Source organism: Equus asinus, chromosome 26, assembly GCF_041296235.1.
Source record: "Equus asinus isolate D_3611 breed Donkey chromosome 26, EquAss-T2T_v2, whole genome shotgun sequence".
Taxonomy (NCBI): domain Eukaryota; kingdom Metazoa; phylum Chordata; class Mammalia; order Perissodactyla; family Equidae; genus Equus; species Equus asinus.
This window is the reverse complement of record NC_091815.1, coordinates 28,590,603-28,612,565: the sequence shown is the minus strand read 5'-3', so window position 1 is coordinate 28,612,565 and position 21,963 is coordinate 28,590,603. Positions and strand designations below refer to the sequence as shown.

The 21,963-nt window shown below is 41.4% G+C and overlaps 1 protein-coding gene across 1 annotated transcript; it reads right to left on the bottom strand.

Moving 5' to 3' along the window:
• Window positions 1-19,087: 19,087 nt before the first annotated feature.
• Window positions 19,088-21,395, bottom strand: LOC106848408 (testis-expressed protein 101). Its single transcript, XM_014868269.3, has 5 exons — window positions 21,329-21,395; window positions 21,063-21,206; window positions 20,750-20,932; window positions 19,478-19,606; window positions 19,088-19,317 (listed from the first exon to the last, which is right to left on the bottom strand). The coding sequence occupies exons 1-5, from the start codon at window positions 21,390-21,392 to the stop codon at window positions 19,088-19,090; spliced, it is 750 nt and encodes a 249-aa protein (XP_014723755.1). The 5' UTR covers window positions 21,393-21,395.
• Between the last annotated feature and the right edge of the window lie 568 nt (window positions 21,396-21,963).

The following is a 21,963-nucleotide window of genomic DNA, read 5'->3' as shown; positions in this document are numbered from 1 at the left end:
ATTTTACAAACATTTTTGCCTCATTTTTAATGTATTTTAACAATTGAGGCTCAGGGACATTAAATTGCTAGCCAATGTCCTGTGCATGCTACCTGAGAGATAAAATTGAGCTTCATGCTATAAAGCTTAAGAATGCACAAGCACTCTCCTGGTGAGGTTGATTCTCATCAGGCTGATGCTGTTTGGTGTAAGGGGTAACAGGGTATAGAAAATGGCAGTGACTTTGTTGATGTTGTCTGTCCAGGGAAGGCAATCTGCCATGGCACCACATTTGGGAATCTTTCTGATTTGGGCTGTTGCCTGTGTATTCTACAACTGGATCATTTCAATCGAGATGAGGGAGGGGAGATGGGCTGGAATTGGTGTGGAAGAACCTGCACCAGAAATGGATTGACGTGTAATGGAATGATTATAATAGTGGCACCATATATATCTGCCAATTCTTGGTATGCCTCAAGGACCAGACACTATTAAGGGCTTTACATTTTAAAAAATTTTCAAACAAACCTTTGAAATGTAAACCTAGTCAGTCTTACTCAAAAGCCCACAGTGTTATTGGCTATCAACCCTCATGACAGCTGTCTCATTCCTAAATAACCATTCCAATGTCCCAGATCTGGGCAGCCTATACATAGGGTTAGTCATATTGTTCAAAGGAAGAGTTTTTGATGTAAAGAGGGTTTAATGTTTGGACGAACAGAAGAGGTGTAATCTCAGGGAATGTCTTACAATTGTTGTGGTGTAGAGTCTCAGCTTTGTTATTGAATTCATGTGTGTCAGTATGATAGCAACGAGAAAGTATATGATTCTTACTCATCTTTTATGCTTAGCCCTCTAGTACACATCTAGAGTGTTTCTATTCAGAAGAAAGAGGGATGTCAAAATGTGAAAAAACATTACAGTTTTGCTAACTGTAGTCTCTATTGTACAGTAGATCTCTAGAACTTACACTTAAAAATGTGTCGTGGGAAGATTTCGTGTCAAGTGTTCTTGCTACAATAAAAAAATTATAAAATTATAGTGAGGAAAAAAAAAGAAAGCTAAAGATCCAGAGAAGGTCCTACTATTGAATGTATTCAGGTTGCCTTAATTTTGTTCTCACTCTTCCTCCATCCAATTACTCTACTCCTGAATTTCTTCCAGTTTGGCAGCTCCTTGAGACCTGCCCTTTTGCTGAAGTGAACCCAGGAAACTGATGTTGGAAAATAATGAAAACAAAACAGCAATATAAAATAAAACAAACTAATGTGTGTGGGGTGGTAACTTTGATTGGGTCTTCTGAGGTATTTTACATGCAAGAGCTAACTTCGCCCTCTCAGTAACGGGAGGAGGCAGATGCAGACATACCCTAGGCTGTATGTGAACAAGGGGCCCTCCATAGAGGTGATTACTCATCAAGGCCAAGCAGCCTGTAGATAGTGGGACTGGAATCTGAACTCAGGTCAGGGCTTCAGAGCAGGTGCCATATGCTGAGATAGACAGGGCCTCATTCCAACAAACAGTGTTCTAATAAGGGAGCCTGTCCAAGAGGCATAAGGCAGGATTTGGTGGGGAAATAGTATTCAAATATAAACATGCACGTGAGTTGTAGAGAGTTGATACTTGTGTCCAGTAAATCCAGTGATGAGGCTAGGAGAATTCATCCAGGTCAAAGATGCCTCAGCCCAGGTCCACATAACCACAAAGCCCTCTGGCTTCTAGTAGTTTTCATCTTCGATCCATTCAAATGCCTAAGTCAGTGCTCACCGAAACTATCTTAGATATACCATGATGTGGCTCAGATAGAAATCAAGCTTCCATATGATGTGAGGCAGAATATTAATGACAAGAACAAGAAATTGCTTGTGTTCACAGAGATAAAATCTCTTTAGACTTTTGTTGTTGAATGTGGGAAAACAGAAACTACAATTCTAGATGTGACAGGATAACAGGTGATAAAAATTATGATGCAAAATCAGGCTACTTTGTTGTCTGGCAAGCTCGTCCATTGCCTGGCGCTCCAACATCCATGAGAAATGACACTGGGTAAATAACATGTCACTGGAAGAACCTTCCTAGTCCCTGAGGGCAGAGACCACATCACAATTACCTTAAAAATTCCTGATCCTTAGTAAAGGGCTCTGTACATGGCAGGCCCTTGGTGGTGATGAGCTAGCTGGAATAGAAACTTTGCCAGAGTTACTGCAGAGATAATGATACCCTGAAGAGCTGATGAAGAGAAAGTCTTTGCTTTTTACAAGATAATAAATGTATTTTCCATTCACCCATGTAGGCAGTGGTATTTGGATTGCACTGATGATGATTTCCTATACTATTGGTGCCCTCTAACTGAAAATTATTTGGAGAGATGCAAGGATTGTACTGAGGAAGTTGTACATGCTGCTTTTCCTCATGTGAAGAGCATGTGGCTTCCAAGTTGAAGGGAGAACTTCCATAACTGCTCCCTAGATGGAAGTCTCAGGAGTTACCTTGTCTTGCTCCACTTGTTCCATTCATGTCCCTTTCTCTTGATAAGATAAAAAAAAAAGTTTCCACCAAGAACATTCTTACCCATTCCTCCTACTTTTCAGACTACACCCAATGTGTCTTTCCCTTTCTCTATCATGGCCAAACATATGACAGTAGTACAACAGCTGGGAGTGTCCTTGGGATGTCTTTGTGCTCAGTCACTGCTAAGTATGACCCTGATGGAGCTGGGAAATATTTCCAGTAATAAAAGGCTAAGCGGCTGGGGAGGATGAAAAAAGAGAGGAGTGAGCAAAAAAGAAGTAGAGCTGGATAAAGAGATGAAGTAAGGTGACACAGAGAGGAGTGAGAAGGCAAGAGGAGACAGGTGGAGGGATGGGGTAAGGTAGAAAGGATGCAGGAGAAAGAGTGAGGAGTAGATATTTGTAGAGGAGAGAGAGAGGGAAAAGACAAGAATAGTTGGAAAGAGAGTAAGAAACAAAAGGCAAAACGCAGAAGATGCAAAGTCAGAAAGGAGGAAGAAAGAGAGTTTTCAGGGTTAACAACGCAACGATGAGTATCTGGGGAGGATTAGTGGCAAGAGAAGGTAGTGGGAAAGAAGGTGAGAGGGGAAAGAGAAAGCGCATTACAGTCTTTTAAGCAAGTGTGTAAGAGCAGGAGTAGAGATGGGGAAGAGCAGAGAGAGAGGAGAAAGAGGAAAAGAGAAATAGACCTTCACACTCCTATGACTGACAGGAAAAATAAACAGAACTCATTAACATTGACACCAACACCATGTTAAACTACTGTACAGTGAATCTACCCGTGGCCATGGAAGCAATCAAGTCTTTGAAACCTAAATGAAGAAAATCAAGCAATCTCAAGCATGAAGGTGATGACCTGTGTGACAGAGGTGAAATCCTTTCCCTGAAACTCCACCATGTTCCCAATGTGCATGGGTTCAATTGATAAACCACTTTCTCTGCAGGAGTTGTCTTGTTTTCCCTTCGTGAAAGGACCCCTCTTTCCAATGGGAGGGTCTTAGTGTGCCCAATTTGATCACACAGGATCTTTATGTCCTGCCCCCTCCCCCTCCAGACCCTGATGGAACATCAAGACACATCAGAATTGCCTTTTCCGTGGACTTGATTGAATGGCAGTGTAATGTTGAGGTCACTGGGGTGAGGGTGGGGGGAAGATCCCAGAGGGTATGGAGGACTGGTCCCTATCATAAATGATTTGTCTTTCATAAGCATTTGACTTAAGTTAAGTCTTATTTCTTCCTGGAGATATTCTTCGACTCCCCAATATAAGGAGTCCTGATTATGTCCTTCTAGTTCATCCACTCTCTACTTGCAATTAAACTATCCATCTTCCCTGGGGGACTGGAATCTTTGGGAGGACAAGATGAACTGTGTCCTTTGCCCTGGCACCAAGTACTAAGTGCAGAACCTGGCACCTCCTTAGCCCTCAGACGTTTTTCAAAAGACCTACTACCCTTTTTTTTAAAAAAAAAAAAATCCAGATATTCTAGAAAAATAATATTTCAGTAAATAGCTGGGCTTGAATGAGTCAAAGTTAAATTCACATATGCCAGAAATTAAAAAGGACCTCGAAGGGTTGGCCAGGTGGCATAGTGGTTAAGTTCACGAACTCTGCTTTGGCTGCCCTAGGTTCATTGGCTTGGATCCTGGGTGTGGACCTACACACTGCTCATCAAGCCATGCTGTGGTAGCATCCCACACAGAAGAACTAGAGGGACTTACAACTAGGCTATACAGCTATGTACTGGGGTTTTGAGGAGGAAAAAAAAAGAAAAAGATTGGCAACAGATGTTAGCTCAGGGCCAATTAAAAGCATAGCTTAAAAAAAAAAAAAGAAGACAAATTATAAATTCTTTTTTTTTTTCTTAAAAAAAGACCTTGAAGGTAAAGCCTGAGCTTTCTTCTGGTGCATGAGCAGCCCAGAGAGATATGGAAAAGTGACTGTAGGACGTGGGGACGACTTTTTAGTCACAGTTCAAGGAGATCATCATTCGTGGCCTCTATGATGTTGGAGTTAGTAATTGAGATTAGAACTTAAAACCAGGTCAGTGTAAGGGCTGACCACTTAAGGAGACGGAAAGTCTTCTCTTGTGGTCCCGGAGAACTGGAAACAAATTTCTATTTTTGTCCCTCTGAATGGGTTATAGAGAGACCTTTATTCAAGAAAATGTACTAAATACCACTCAGAACATCAAGAGTCTGTGGGACTTTATGGTCCCCACTCAGCCTACCACCCAATCACAGTTCTGTGTGATGAAAGTAACGTTATGAGCAACACTATGAGATCAGGGAAAATATAGACAGCGCTGCTAGAATGACTGTCTTTCCAGGGTGACTGGGTGTATGCCCAAGGAGAGAAAATGGACATCACTGAAATAGTCCAGCCAAGTCACCAAACAAACAAACAACAAGCTATGGGTAGTTAGTAATCATTGTTCAGAGATGGGTCAATATGTTATATGAAATGTCTAGGTTTCAATAAAGAAAATTGAGACATTCAATGATATAAGAAAGTATGACATACACAAAGTTGTAGGGTACAAAATAATTTTAAAAATCAATTGTATTTGGATACACAGGCAATGAATAATCCAAAAACAAAAAGAAGAAAACTATTTCATTAAGAATAACACCCAAAATAATAAAATAGGAATAAACTTAACCAAACAAGCACAACAGTTATACTCATAAAAATGAGAAAATATTATTGAAAGAAGTTAAGGAAAGCCTGAATAATGGAAAGATTCCCTGTTCATGGATTGGAAAACTTAATATTGTCAAGATGGCAATACTCCTAAATTGATCTCCAGATGCAATTCAGTCCTTATGAAAACTCCAGCTGTCTTCTGTGCAGAAAGTGACAAGCTGATCCTAAAATTTGTATGGAAATTCAAGGGACCCAGAATAGCCTAAACAGTCTTGAAATGAAAGAACTAAATTGGAGGACGCACACTTCCCAACTTCAAAGCTTAGTGCAAAGCCACAGTAATCAAGACAGTGTGGTTCCGACGTTTGGATAGACCATAGAATCGAACTGAGAGACCAGAAAAAAATCTTCATACTTATGGTCAAATGATTTTTGACAAGTGTGTCAGTACTATTCAATGGGCAAGAGAAGAGACTTTCAATAGATGGTGCTGGGACAGCTGGCTATCTACATGCAAAATAATGAACTTAAAGCCCTGTGTTAATTTCCTAGGACTGGTATAACAAAGTACCACAAACAAATGGCTCAAAACAGCAGAGGTTCAGGGGGCCCGCCCATGGCCAAGTGGTTAAGTTTATGCGCTCCGCTTCGGCAGCCCAGGGTTTCACCAGTTTGGATCCTTAGTGCGGACATGGTACCACTCGTCAGGCCATGCTGAGGTGGCGTCCCACAGCCACAGCTAAAAAGACCCACAACTAAAAAATATACAACTGTGTACTGGGGGGAATTTGGGGAGAAAAAGCAGGAAAAAAACCCCAGCAGAAGTTCATTCTCTCACATATTTGGAGGCTAGAAGTTTGAAATTAAGGTTTTAGCAGACCCATGCTCTCGCTGAGACTCTGGATAGAACCTTGCTTGCCTTTTCCTAGCTTCTAGTGGTGGCTGTTGATCCTTGGCATTCCTAGATTTGCAGCTGTATCAGCGCAATCTTTGCCTCTGTCATCACAGGTGTCCCTTTTTTTCTTGGAAGCACACCAGTCATATTGGATGAGGGCACACCCAACTGACTTCATACTAACTTGGTTACATCTGCAAAGAACCCATTTCCAGATTAGGTCTTTGTATTAAATAATATAAACATGTCTTGTTAATTATAGCCATTCTGACCAGAGTGAGGTGACAGCTCATTATAGTTTTGATTTGCATTTCCCTGATGGCTAATGATGTTGAGCATCTTTTCATATGCCTGTTGGCCATCCATATATCTTCTTTGGAGAAATCTCTGTTCAGATCTTTTGCCCATTTTCTAATCGGATTGTTGGTTTTTTGTTGTTGAGCTGTGTGAGTTCTTTGTATATTTTGGATATTAACCCCTTTTCTGATAAATGGTTTGCAAATATCTTCTCCCAATTGTTAGGTTGTCTTTTCATTTTGTTGATGGTTTCCTTTGCTGTGCAGAAGCTTTTTAGTTTGATGTGGTCCCATTTGCTCATTTTTTCTTTTGTTTCCCTTGCCCGGTCAGACATGGGACTTGAAAATATGCTCCTCAGACAGATGTCAAAGAGCGTACTGCCTATGTTTTCTTCTAGAAGTTTCATGGTTTTGGGTCTTAAATTCAAGTCTTTAATCCATTTTGAGTTGATTTTTGTGCATGGTGTAAGGGAATGGTCTACTTTCATTCTTTTGCATGTGGCTGTTCAGTTTTCCCAACACCATTTATCGAAGAGACTCTCCTTTCTCCATCGTATGCTCTTGGTTCCCTTGTCGAACATTAGCTGTCCATAAACGTGTGGGTTTACTTCTGGGCTCTCAATTCTGTTCCATTGATCTGTTTTTGTGCCAGTACCATGCTGTTTCGGTTACTATGGCTTCATAGTATATTTTGAAATCAGGGAGTGTGATACCTCCAGCTTTGTTCTTTTTTCTCAGGAATCCTTCAGCTATTCAGGGTCTTTTGATGTTCCATATAAATTTTAGGATTCTTTGTTCTATTTCTGTGAAAAATGTTGTTGGAACTTTGATAGGGATTGCGTTGAATCTATAGATTGCTTTAGGAAGTATGGACATTTTAACAATATTAATTCTTCCAATCCAAGAGCATGGAATATCTTTCCATTTCTTTGTGTCTTCTTGGATTTCTTTCAACAACGTTTTATAGTTTTCGGTGTACACTTCTTTCACCTCTTTGGTTAAGTTTATTCCTAGGTATTTTATTCTTTTTGTTGCAATTGTAAATTGGATTGTATTCTTAATTTCTCTTTCTGTGACTCCATTGTTAGTGTATAGAAACGCAACCGATTTTTGCACATTGATTTTGTATCCCTTGACATGACTGTATTTCTTTATTGTATCTAAAAGTTTTTTAGTGGAATCTTTAGGGTTTTCTAGATATAAAATCATGTCATATGCAAAGAGTGACAGTTTCACTTCTTCTTTTCCAATGTGGATCCCTTTTATTTCTTTTTCTTGCCTGATTGCTCTGGCTAGGACTTCCAATACTATGTTAAATAAGAGTGGTGACAGTGGGCATCCTTGTCTGGTTCCTGTTCTGAGAGGGATAGTTTTCAGTTTTTCTCCATTGAGAATGATATTTGCTGTGGGTTTGTCATATATGGCCTTTATTATGTTGAGGTATTTTCCTTCTATACCCATTTTATTTAGAGTTTTTTTAATCATAAATGGATGCTATATCTTGTCAAATGCTTTCTCTGCATCTATTGAGATGATCATGTGATTTTTATTCTTCATTTTGTTAATGTGGTGTATCACGTTGATAGATTTGTGGATGTTGAACCATCCCTGCATCCCTGGAATGAAACCCACTTGATCATGATGTATGATCTTTTTAATGTATTGTTGTATTCAATTTGCTGGTATTTTGTTGAGGATTTTTGCATCGATGTTCATCAGTGATATTGGCCTGTAATTTTCTTTTTTTGTGTTGTCCTTGTCTGACTTTGGAATCAGGATACTGTTGGCTACATAGAAGGAGTTAGGAAGCCTCCCCTCCTCTTCAATTTTTTGGAAGAGTTTGAGAAGGATAGATATTAAGTCTTCTTTGAATGTTTGGTAGAATTCACCAGGGAAGCCATCTGGTCCTGGACTTTTATTTTTTGGGAGGTTTTTGATTGCTGTTTCGATCTCCTTACCGGTGATTGGTCTATTCAAATTTTCTACTTCTGCTTGGTCCAGTTTTGCAAGGTTGTATGTTTCTAAGAATTTATCCATTTCTTCTAGATATCCAATTTGTTGGCATATAGCTTTTCACAGTATTCTCTTATTATCTTTTGTATTTCTGAGGTGTCTGTTGTAGTCTCTCCTCTTTCATTTCTGATTTTATTTTTTTGAGCCTTCTCTCTTTTTTTCTTGGTGAGTCTAGCTAAGGGTTTGTCAATTTTGTTTATCTTTTCAAAGAACCAGCTCTTGGTTTCATTAATTTTTTCTATTGTTTTTTTTAGTCTCTATTTCATTTATTTCTGCTCTGATTTTTATTATTTCCTTCCTTCTGCTGATTTGGGGCTTTGTTTGTTGTTCTTTTTCCAGTACCTTTAGATGCAATTTTAGATTGTCTATTTGGGATTTTTCTTCTTTGTTGAGGTAGGCCTGAAATGCTATAAACTTCCCTCTTAGAACCGCTTTTGCTGTATCCCACAGATTTTGGCATGTCGTGTTTTCATTTTCATTTGTCTCCAGGAATTTTTTGATTTCTTCTTTGATTTCTTCATTGACCCAATCGTTGTTCAGTAGCATTTTGTTTAATCTCCACATTTTTGTGGCTTTTCTGGTTTTCTTCCTGTAGTTGATTTCCACTTTCATACCTTTGTGGTCAGAAAAGATGCATGGTATTATTTTGATCTTCTTAAATTTATTGAGACTTGTTTTGTGGCCTATTATGTGATCAATCCTGGAGAATGTTCCATGGGCATTTGAAAAAAATGTGTATTCTGTGTTTTTTTGACGGAATGTTCTGTATATATCTGTTAAGTCCATCTGGTCTAATGTGTCCTTTAAGGCCAGTGTTTCCTTATTGATCTTCTGTTTGGATGATCTATCCGTTGGTGTAAGTGGAGTGCTAAAGTCCCCTACTATTATTGTGTTACTGTTTATTTCTCCTTTTATGTCTGTTAATAATTCCTTTATATATTTAGGTGCTCCTATGTTGGGTGCCTAGATATTTACAAGTGTTATGTTTTCTTGTTGGATTGTTCCCTTTATCATTACGTAGTGCCCGTCTTTGTCTCTTGTTACAGTTTTGGTTTTAAAGTCTATTTTGTCTGATATAAGTATTGCTACCCCTGCTTTCTTTTCTTTGCCATTTGCATGGAATATCTTTTTCCATCCTTTCACTTTCAGTTTGTGAGTGTCTGTAGGTCTGAAGTGTATCTCTTGTATGCAGCATATACATGGGTCTTGTTTTTTTATCCAGTTGGCCACCCTATGCCTTTGGATTAGAGCATTTAGTCCATTGACATTTAAAGTAGCTATTGATAAGTATGTTTTTATTGCCATTTTGTCACTTTTTTTTTCTGGGTGTTTTAGTAGTTCTTCTCTGTTCCTTTCTTTTTCTCTTGCTCTCTTCCCTTGTAGTTTGATAGCTATCTTTAGTAATATGTTTGATTTCTTTTATCTTACTTTTTTTCTTGCTTGTTATAGGTTTCTGATTTGTAATTACCATGAGGATCCTATTGAGTATACTATGCATATAACAGTCTATATTGAGTTGATAGACTCTTCAGCTTCACCTCTTTCTAAAAGCTCTACTTTTTCACTCCCCTCCTTCTACATTATATGTTTTTCAAATCATATATAGTCTCTTGTTTAGTGTGTGTCTATCCATTACCCTCATCATTGAAATAGGTGATTTTAGTACATTTGTCTTTTAACCTTCATATTATCTTCACAGGTAGTTGATCTGCTACCTTACAAGTGATTTTATTGCCTGTTTTTTTGTTGTTGTTTTGCTTTTTTGATAATTTTTTAAATCTCTATTTGTGGTCATTGTTTTCCCACTTACATAAGTCCCTCAGCATTTCTTGCAGAACTGATTTCTTGGTGGTAAACCCCTTTAATTTTTGCTTGTCTGGGAAGCTCTTTATCTTTCCTTCCATTATGAATGACAACCTTGATGGATAGAGTATTCTTGGCTGTTGGTTTTTTCCTTTTAGCACTTTAAATATGTCATGCCATTCTCTTCTCGCCTGTAGGGTCTCAGCTGAGAAGTCCACTGATAGCCTGATGGGCTTCCCTTTATATGTCACTTGTGGCCTTTCTCTTGCTTCTTTTAGGATTCTCTCTTTGTCTTTAATTTTGGACATTTTGATTATAATATGTCTTGGTGTGGGCCTTTTGGGGCTTATCTTGTTTGGAGCTCTCTGTGCTTCCTGAACTTGGATGTCTTCCTCAGGTTAGGAAAATTTTCATCTATTATATCTACAAATATATCTGCCCCTTTGTCTCTCTCTTCTTCTTCTGGGACACCTATAATCTGAATGTTAACATGCTTGATATTGTCCCAGAGTTCCCTTAGACTGTTCTCATTCTGTCTACTTCATTTTTCTCTTTTCTGTTCTGCTAGGGTGATTTCCTCTAGTCTTTCATCTAGCTCACTGATCCATTCTTCTGCTTCCTCTACTCTGCTATTGAGTCCCTCTAGTGAATTTCTCGTTTTGAGTGTTGTATTGTTCATTTCTGATTTTTTTAATGTCTTCCAGTTCTTTGCTGATGTGCTCACTGTGTTCATCCATTCTTCTCTGCATATCTGTGAGCATCCTCATGATATTTTGTTTGAACTCTTTGTCCAGCAGGTTGCTAGTTTCTGTTTCATTTAGTCCTTTTTCTGGGGTTTTGAACTCTTCCCTTGTTTGAAAAGTATTCCTTTGCCTCCTCATTATGCCTCTTTCTCTGTGCTTATTTCTATGTATTAGGTGAATCAGCTATGTCTCCTGATCTTGGAGAAGTGGCCTTATGTATGAGATGCCTTATGAGGCCCAGCAGTGTGCTTCCCTCTTGTCACCAGTCCATAAGAAGCAGGAGTGACCTCTTTGTGGGCCACTTGTGTCCTTCTGCTGTGGCAGGGTTACTCCAACTGCAGGTACCCAGGGAGTCTAATCTTTCCTTCCCTGGCCAGCTGTTTGTAAATCCGGTTTGGGGAGCTTCAGCACTATTGGCTACAAAGTCTATCAGCATACTCCTATTGTAGTTTTCCTCTTAATTGGGTTAGTACCTAGTGTAGCTGGTTGCTAGGCTCAGGGGCATACAGTTGTGATAGGCCTCAGGCCTACAAGGCTGTTGTCAGTTCTCTTAGGAGTGCAGCTGAGTGGGGCTGGCCCTAAGCAGGGAGCACTCGATTGTTCCAGGCTTTGGAATGTGGGGCTGATCCTTTTTATGGTTATTTGTGAAGCACAGGTCTTCTGCTGCTGATAAGCCTCACCCCCCACATGACCATAAACACCATCACCATAGTCCTGGTCCATGCACACTTCTCAACCCCCTGGAGTGTACCCCGATGCCACACTGCAGAGGCCCCCACCTCTCCACAAATGCCCCCCCACAGTTCACCTGGTCCTCACACAGGCCCTGCCCCACATCTGCAGACACCATTGCCTGCCTGTAGAGGATCAAGGCATCCAGTCAATGCAGGCTGAAAAGTAGCCTGAGGGCTTGCTGTTAGGTGGGTACGGTCCCTAGGGCGGGTTGCCTGCCCTGGCTGAACTGGATTAAATCTGTTCTCTAGTGGGTGTGGCAGACCCCTGGGCTAACAGGCTAAGAGATGAACCTCAATGGCTCCCACTGGGGTCCGTGTCAGCACACCTGGACCAGCTCAGAACAACGGCCCCCACCAATGTGTCAATCTCCCGAGAGGTCCCTCCTCTCACTAAGATGCCCCCAGAGCCCACCAGGTGAGTCTCGTTTAACCAAAGGACTGTCAGCCTTCTCTCTGGTGATTTTAGGTTGCTGCAATGAGTGAGTTTGTATGTGGGCCCTTTACGACCTGGGTCTTTTTGGCTTTCACCAATAGCTTTTCTGGGAGTATCCTTGCTGCAGTTAATAGCCAGCAAAGCCAGACAGTAAGACCTCTGTCTCAATTGGGCTGCGTCTGAAGGATGCTTATAGCAGTATCGGCCCCCACTCAGGACCTCACTCCTCCAGGGAGGGCTGCGTACCTTAGGGTGGCTCCCGCCTGGCCAGCTGAGGAGATCCACTGCTCCCAAAGGTGGCTTTTTTCCTCTCCAGCCAGAATTACTGCCTCGTCTGCCTTCGTCAGGACTGTCCCTTGTTGTGGGGGTTCTTTTTATCCAGTTTTCAGTTTTCAATCTGGGGCAATTGTTCCAAAAACTGTTGTAACCTGGTGTGTTCGTGGGAGGAGACAAGGTCAATGTCTGCTCACACCGCCATCTTGATGAGATCTTGTGATCCTTTTTAGTTATTTCCTACCCCAAACCCCATTCTAGATAAGCACACATCTGCTTTCTGTCACTTTAGATTTAACTTTCATTCTCTAAAGTTTATATAAATGCAATCATACAGTACAGACTCTTTGTTTTTGTGCAGCGTCTTTCATTCAGGATAATTATTTTGAGATTCATCCGTGTTGCTGTAGGTATCAATAGTTCATTCCTTTTTTATTGATTAGTATTCCATTATAAAGACATATCATAATTTATTTATTCTTTCACTGTTGATGGGCATTTGAGTTGTTTCCAGCTTTCGGCTATTATAAATAAAGCTGTTATGAACATTTGTATAAAAATCTTTGTATGGGGGTTGGCCCCGTAGCCAAATGGTTGAGTTTGTGCATTCCACTGCGGTGGCGAAGGGTCTCACTGGTTCAGATCCTGGGTGCAGACATGGCACTGCTCATCAGGTCATGCTGAGGTGGGGTCCCACAAGCCACAACTAGAAAGACCCACAACTAAAATATACAACTATGTATGGGGTGAGCTTTGGGGAGAAAAAGGAAAAACAAAATCTTTAAAAAACAATCTTTGTATGGACATATGTTTTTGTTTCTTTTTGAAAGGAATGGTTGAATCCTATGGTAAGTGTACGTTTAATTTTTTAAAAACTTCCTAAGATTGAGAACAAAGCAAAGTGTCCACTCTTATTAATTTTATTCATTGTACTAGAAGTTCTAGCCAGTGCAATAAGAAAAAAAAGAAATAAAAGACCTAAAAATTGGAAAGAAAAAAAACCTGAACCTATTTGCAGATGATGTGATTGTCTACTTAGAAAACCCCATGAAGAGCCAGCCCTGATGGCCTAGTGGTTAAAGTTCAGTGCCCTCCACTTTGGTGGCCTGGGTTCAGTTCTTGGGCATGGAACCACACCACACATTTATCAGTAGCCATGCTGTGGCAGGAGCTCACATAGAACTAGAAAGACTTACAGTTAGAATATATGACTATGTACTGGGGCTTTGGGAAGGAAAAAAGTGGAAAAAAAAAAGAGGAAGATTGGCAACAGATGTTACCTCAGGACGAATCTTTCCCAGCAAAATAAATAAATAAACAAACATCATTTAAATAGAAAAAAAGAAAATCCCATGAAATCTACAAAAGAACTCCAAAACTAATAAATGAGTTCATCAGAGTGGCAGGATATAAGGCCAACACACAAAAATCAATTGCATTTATTCTGTATAGTAGCAATGAAAAATTGAAAAAATTAAATTTACAAGAACCATTTACAATAGCTTCCAAAAAGTGAAATAAGTATGAACCTAATGATATATGTTGTGGGATCTATATCCTGAAAACCACAAAAGTAGAATTCTCGTATATTACTGGTGGGAAAAAAAAAGCACTGTGGAAAAGAGTTTCTCAATTTCTTGTGAAGTTGCACACACTCTTGCCATGTGATCCAGCAATCTTAGTCCTAAGTATTTACTCTAGAGAAATAACACTTTATGTTTGTATAGAAACCTGTGCACAAATGTTCAAAGCAGTTTAATTCATAACTGCCCCAAACTAGAAACAACCCAAACATCCTCAATGGGTTAATGGATAAACAAATTGTGGTACATCTATACAGTAGAACAATATTTATCAATAAAAATGAATAAACTGTTGATATAAACAACAATATAGATGAATCTCAAAGGCATTATGCTAAATGAAAGTAGCTGGTCTCAAAATGTTCCATACTGTATGATTTCATTTCTATGACATTTTTGAAAAGGCAAATCTATAGTGATAGAGAACAGATCAGTGGTTGTCAAGGGAGGATGTGACTACAAAGGAGTAGAAAGAGAGCTTTTGGGGAGAAAAAACCTGGTATTCTGATTGTAGCATTGTTTACTAGACAAGTGATATTTTGCTCTCAGAGAAATTTCTTATTTTTTTTTTAACATAGTGCTGGTTTAATGATGTGTTGCACATCCAAAAAATGTGTCTGTGACATTTTTCTTATCTGTTCCCCTAGTAATGATATTTAAGTTGCCTCAAACTCCCCACCAGAAACACACTGTGGGATTACACAAATTGTATTTCTAAAGTTCTGAGCATAGAGCCAGAAACAGATTAATTTCCCAATAAACGATAATTATTTTTATTAACATTGAATTATAATAAAAGGACCTAAACAATTAGTCTCCTAGCCCATGATCAAAGCTGACTCCCACTCTGATCTTAGAGCCCCAAATCAGGATGTGCCCCCATGGCCACTATAACACCATTGAGGAAACAGAGGAATCTTCAAATTCTTACCTTTTTGCAATGCCCATTCTTCTTAAACTTCTGCCTCTCTTCTTCTTCTCTACCCTCTAGAACTTAGTGCCTTTTTTCTCCATATTAGCATCAAGTGTAAGGTAATTGGTTGCAGTTGGTGGTGGTTAGTTTAGTTGTTGGAGAGAGGTATGTGTGTGTAGGGGAAGTTTGGTTCACTTCAATAAGCAGTTCTGGAAGACCCCAAACATCAAGTTTCCAGTCATATCTTATGGGTGCTGTTAAGTTGTAAAGCTGTTGGAAACAAGGCCTGTCCCTGAGGCGCTGCTAACTTGTTGGAGGAGACAATACTTTGTGTAGGACACAGTAAAATATTGAAGCGAGGCAGGCAGATGTGCTGGGGCTATACTGAGGGAGATCAGTGAGTGCTGGAGAAGTCAGGAAAGGTCTGCTGGAGTTGGCAGTGAGGTGTCTAATGGGGCCCTCATGGGTGGCTAGGTGGGAAGGGGACATGGAAATTCAGGGAGAGAAAAACATGAACACAGCCCTGGAGGGAGCAATGAGTATCATTTGTGGCAACAGAGGCCAAGTTGAGATGGATGAAGGGGCAGATGTTTGGCAGGATTATATTTTGCTATTACTGTTGTCTCCCTGCTCCCCAATTCTTTATCCTACTTCTCTTGCTCCTTATCCTCCCCACCCTGCAATTCAGTCAATAGGGCTATTACTACAGAAATGCAAAGAGCCAGAGTGAGTGATGTCAGCATCATGGCGGAATGACCTGTTTCCTTAGTCTCTCCTCACCTAAGTTACAACCAAACGGACATTCATTAACCAACAGAGGATTACCTACAAAGCACAATAGGATGTCTGAGACATCCACACAGCCATACATTTGAGGGAGGGGTACTGGATCCCAGGGAAGCAGTGGAAGTAGGTGAGCAGGAATCCCCTCCCCCACCCCACAGCAGCAATCCAGGTGGCAGGTCCTCATGCAACAGCTGGTGTGCAACTGTAAGAGGGGGCAGGAGAACAGGCAGACCCGTACATGAATGCTTTCACTTTCAGAGTGGCAGCCCAGCCCGCAGGAACACTCTACATTGAGTGGTGTGGCTCAGCCAGTGTGTAGGTGCCCTCACAAAGAGCCACAGCCGAGGCAAACCACCCATGAGTGCAAAGTTGGCCCATGTGTGCATGAAAGAAAGCAGCGCTCCACTTTATCTAGTAGACCAGCTCAGCTGGTCCCCAGCCAAGGCAGCGGTTCTGCACCAGAGCACCTGCAGGTGCGTGTGTGACCCACCAAGCAGCTGTGCCCAGTGGGCAAATTGCAGACGAGCCCTGTCAGCACAACTTCCCGCAGATGTGGCAGGTTCAGAAAAAACAGCTCTTGCCCGCCCCCCAGTGGTGGCAAGTAGAATCTGCGACCTGATGCTACCCATTATGTGCTAGCAAAGGATCACACTTCATCAAACACTAGGAAGAACTACATTAACACTCCAGAGCATAAGGAAAATGAGAAGTCTCCAGAAATCAACCCTGAACTCACAGAAATTTACAATCTAAATGACAGAGAATTAAAAATAGTTGTCATAAAGAAAAGCAACGAGTTGCAAGAAAACTCAGAAAAACAGTTTAATGAAGCCAGGAATAAAATTAATGAGGAGAAGGAATTCTTCACAAAATAGATTGGAACTCTAGAAAAAACCCAAACAGGAATTCTAGAGATTAAGAACACAATTAATGAGATAAAAAAAAATCTAGAAACCTTAAAAAACAGAGCTGATTTATGGACAGAATTAGTCATTTAGAAGACAGAAATATAGAAATGCCTCAGGAGGAGGAGAGAGAACTAAGACTTAAAAAAAATGAAGAAATTCTCGAGAAATATCTAACTCAATTAGGAAATGCAACATAAGGATTATAGGTATTCAAGAGGGAAAAGACAGGGAGAAAGGAGCAGAGAGCTTGTTCAAAGAAATAATAGTTGAGAACTTCCAAAACGTGAGGAGGTATCTGGACTTACAAGTACATGAAGCCAATAGAACTCCTAACTACATTAACACAAAAAGACCCTCTCCAAGGCATATAATAGTAAAACTGGCAAAAGTCAATGGCAAAGAAAAATATTAAGGGTAGAGAGGCAGAAGAAAATAATCTACAAAGGAACCCCTATCAGGCTTTCAGTGGATTTCTCAGCAGAAACCTTACAGGCTAGGAGAGAGTGGAATGATGTACTCTATCTAGCAAAACTATCCTTCAGATATGATGGAGAACTAAAAGCTTTCCCAGATAAACAAAAGCTGAGGGAGTTCATCACCACTAGACCTCCCTTACAAGAAATGATCAAGGATGCCCTCATACCTGAATCAAAATGGCAAAGGTTTACAAATGCTTGAGCAAGGAAATAGACAAAATCAGAAAATTGCAGCTCTCTGTCAGAACAGGTTAGCAAACACTTAATTCTAACAGAGAAGATAAAGGGAAGGAAAGCATGAAAAACAATTATAAACATTTTATTTTAATTAAAAGCCCACAACACAAAACAGAATAACTTGTGACAACAAGAACTTCGATGGGGGAGAAGAACGGGATGGGACCTGCTTAGGCTAATAGAGATAAGAGGTTATTGGAAAATGGACTATCTCATCTACGAGATCTTTTATACAAAACTCATGGTAATCACTAAACAAAAAATCAGAGCAGAAACACAAATCATAAATAAAGAGAAAACTGAGAAAACCATCACAGAAAACCACCAAACTGAAATGGCAGTCAGAAATACAAGGGAAGAGAAACAAGGGAAATAGAGAACAACCAGAAAACAAGAGAGAAAATGGAAGTATTAAGCCCTCATATATCAATAATCAGTCCAAATGTAAATGGATTGAATTCTCCAATCAAAAGAGACAAACTTATATGCCCCCTTATTAAAATTTGTTTGTGCTCCCTCTCCCTCTTTGGAGAGATTCAGGAAACTGACATGAGGGGGAAATGTATGACTAGGGACAAAGATAAAGTATTAGCTGGGGGGAGTGGTTAGCTCAAAGAGTTGGTTAGAACTAGAGAACTTTCCAGAAAGAACTTGACTGGAATATACTATGGCCAAGCTCCTCCATCCTGTCCTTTGTGGGAGGGGTCAATAGTTTGCAATAAGTCTCTCTGCCCACCCCCTGTGCAGTTTACCATATGTCAATTAAGCCCAATAAAACTGTTCTTAAAAAAAAAAAAACCAAAAAACAAAAACTGTTCTTAAAAAATGAAAAAATAAATCTGTTCCCCCTTACCTTCTCTACTTTTACTTTGTTCTATACAGCTTCTAGTTCATTGGAGTCTTTTACAATAAGATATATTTTGTGTGTCCTTGAAAAATAAGTAAACAAATAAGCAGAATCTAACCAAAACTTCCACCCAGGGGCTGGCCCAGTGGCATAGTTGTTACATTTGGTGTGCTCTGCTTTGTTGGTGCAGGTTTGGATCCCAGGCGTGGACCTACACCACTCATCAGCCATGCTGTGGTGGCAACCTATATACAAAATAGAGGAAGATTGGCCACAGATGTTAGCTCAGGGCGAATCTTCCTCATCAAAAACAAAAAACAAAAAGCTTTCCCCCAATAGTCCCAAGCCGCCATTCATCACAGCCTACTGAGCCCCAACTACCCTCCCGAGTCCTCTCTGCCCACTGAAGAAGTGTGAAGTAGGAAGCAGAGAAGGGAAGGAACGATGCAAAGTTGGCAAGAGACATACAGGACACAGGAAGATGGAGACCACTATAATGGAAGAATTGGGAGTCTGATTTTTCTCATTCTGCCATACCTCCCAGGGAAATATTATAACCGCAAAACCGTTGACTTTGTCCATAAGATTGGGCTGGGAGTGCTCTGGAGGAATCTAATGCTAGTCTCTCACCCAGCTAGCAAGAGAAGTTAGCCTATTAGAGTGAAAGGAAAACCAGACTTTAGGTCAAACTATCAAATTTCTGGTCTTGGCTCTGTTCATAGCTATGTAAATGTGAGAAACTTGCTAAAGTGTTCCAGATCTCCAATTTCCTTTCTGCAAAATGCGTGGGTTGGAGAAGACAAATTTTAAGGGCCCTTTCAGCACTAAAATTCCACTTCCAGTCTTAGGTCATACACAAATCACAGCAGAAACTTTATTAGAAATGTCAAATAAATCCACAGGAACACTCTGTTCTTCAAATCTGCACCCGCTCCTCAACTTGTTGATGACCAGCAGTCAGAAGGTTCCCAGTAAAAAGAGATCCTTTGACTCTGGACCAGAAGTGCCTCCTCAGGAACAATGGACAACTGATTGCAGTAACAGCAGCAGCAACAGCTCTAACCTCCAAACCGAAAAGAGAAGCCAGGTGGCCCCATTTTCAGCCTTTCGGGGCTGAATGAGAGACGGGTACTGACATACTTCCTTCACCCACATGGGTCCTACTGTAAAGACCCCAGCCATCAGCCTGCAACCAATCACGGATGTACAGCCTTTGACCTCCAAAGGTGAGTTGATGCCTCCTATGGAACAAGAAAGGATGGGGAGACACACAAATGCTTTAGGAAATCAGAGAGGAATCTAGTCCTCCCTCCTTCCTGGAACCCTGAGTGTCAAAACCTCTTGGGATCCACTCAGACGTTTGGTTTTCCAGCCTCTGAAACCATCAACTGTTCAGTTTACCTCCAATGATCTGAAGTTTTCCTTGATAACATCGAGTCGTATCATTAGGACAGGGAAGAGAAGGAGCATTCAAACAGGTCCCCAAAGCCACACAGGTTGGGCAGTGGAGGTTTGCCGTCACCCTGGGAACTGGAGGGGGAAAGAGAGGGACAATTAAGGATATGTCCTGCCTCTGGAGTTGTCTCTCCTTGCTTCCTTCTCTTTCACAAGTATTTCCGGCTGACACCACTCTAAGCAAGGCCTATTACTGCAACCCCCTACCCTTCTCCAGTTGACTCTTCCCTGCTGTCAGAACCCCATTCAATATGACTCCCAAACTCTGTGCTTAGGTGTGGAGATACAGAGATGAAAAGGACACAATTTCTGTCATCTAGGATCATTGTCTAGAAGGAGAAAGACATGCAAGGAATTAAGTACAACTCAGTAGGCACTGTGTCCAAGATATAATGGAAAAGGCATGGAGGAGTACCTAACTACCTAAAAGAATTTGGTAACTACACAATATCGGGGCCTTGAAAGGGTGTAGGTTTGACCTCAGACTCCTGAGTCTGAGGGAGACAGGCCTAAAAGACCCCTAAAAGAATTTGGTATTCACACAGCGGATACCTGAGTTGAGATGGAGGATGAATAGAGGTTATTCACTGTGTGAAAATAGGGGTTGGATAGGGATAGCAAAGGAAACAGCAAGGACAATTGCCTGGAGATGTGAGCCAGCTTGGTGGATTCGAGGGATTGTGAGAAACTGCAGTACTGATATTCAGCCAGTAGGCACCGGTAGGGCTGGACTAGTTTTACAGCCAGCATCCATTCTGATTGGCCTGTCCCATATCCATTGTTAAGTATTTTGAATACTTGCCCCCAGCTGGAACCCAATAAATGAGAGAGGGAAGAGAAGGAAACGAGTTGCAAAAATAGGGCCAGACTACTATAGGTCTTGAGGCCAAATGGAGGGAAGTGGGCTGTGGTTGTGCAGCAATGGGGAAGCAATAATAGTTACACCACACCCTGCTCAGAATCCTCCACTGACATGTTATTGTTTAGTAAACAGAAAACCCAATTTACACCCCACCTCTCAGTGATATCCCTCTGCTCTGAGCAGTGTTCAGACGCCAAGGTAACAATATAGAAAAAGAAAGACAAGCAGAAGTTCTGAGGTCCTTTTGTGTATGGCCCACTTGGGCCCAAGCCAAGAAAGAACACAAAGAAGGAAGATCTACTCTTCAGGGGTTTCTAGAGTTTCTCTTAGCACCCATCTCTCCCCTCCCAAGGTACCTTCGTTACGTTCTGGCTTCCATATCTGAAGTAAGTCCTCCATATCGTTGCAAAAGGACTCCTCACAGTAGTTACTGTAGGAGACTGTGACTATGCCTGGCGGTGGAGAGTGCTGGATAAACGTCATTGCCGGTGACCCTTCCGTGGTGCAGCCCTTAGAGGCCAAAACTGCTGTCTTGTTCCCTGTTATGAGACAAGAGGGAAAGAAAGTGGACGGCAGGCCTAGTGCTTGGCCTGGGGCGGGGGAATCTCATTTACATGGACACAATCACCCTTCCTCCCACCCAACCCAACTGCCCCTTTCTCTTTTTACCTGCTTTAATCAACAGCACAGATTCCTGGCAAAATGACCCATTGTCACAAGCCTCAACTTTCCCAGTGGTCCAGTTAAATGCATGTCTTGGATCATCTTCTATACTTATGTATACACCCTGGTGACAATACAAATTTTGTGCCACTGGGGAGACAATGAGAGAAGGATGAGCATTTGCCCTTCTCGGTGGGGCCCAAATCACTCTTTTTTCACCAGAAATCCATCCTCTTGACCCAGCTGCTCTTCCCCCCATCTCCCATACATACAGCTCAAGGGGGAGGCTCCCAGGAGAAAGAGCAACAGCCAACCCTGGAGAGGACGGGTTCCCATGGCTTCTTCTAGAGAGGCTTGGCAGTGCCGATCAGGATCTGTGATCTGAGGGAGAGGAAGAAACTTTTCAATCACACAGAATGAAATTAAATCTTCTTTCTGACAGGTACTGACTTCAGGGCAGAGTTTACTGTATATGAGACCATGACCTCTATAGTCAGTCCGTCCCTATCTAGCTTGTGAGTTTGAGCAAGTTAACGGGTTTACTGTGCCTCAGTTTCGACAGCTGTAACTCTCGGACCCAGCCACCTGTTCACTTAAGACCCAGGAGTTCAACAATGTAATACCCTCCAACCTAGGGCCCCAAGAGTCTGGCCCAAAGGCCCGTCTCCCTCAGACTCGGGAGTCTGAGGTCAAACCTACACCCTTTCAAGGTCCCGGTATCTCAGCCCCCAGCCCCCAGCTCCATCAGAATCCGGAGTTCTGAGATCCCAGTCCCGGCCGACCTAGGGACCAGGAGTTCAGGTTCAGTCACCGTTTCCCACAGGACATGATTCTGGGACCCCAGCCCTCGCCCCCGACAGATCCAGGAGGCCAGGCCCCCAGCCCTCGCCCCGCCTCAGACCCAAGA

Bases quoted from the DNA above. Each gene is read 5' to 3' on its own strand.
- LOC106848408 (XM_014868269.3), bottom strand. From the start codon at position 21,392: ATGGGAACCCGTCCTCTCCAGGGTTGGCTGTTGCTCTTTCTCCTGGGA. The intron at 20,933-21,062 runs GTAAAAAGAGAA...GTCTCATAACAG, and splicing joins TGTGCTGTTGATTAAAGCAG to GGAACAAGACAGCAGTTTTG. The intron at 19,318-19,477 runs GTAAACTGAACA...CTTGTTCCATAG, and splicing joins AAAACTTCAGATCATTGGAG to GAGGCATCAACTCACCTTTG.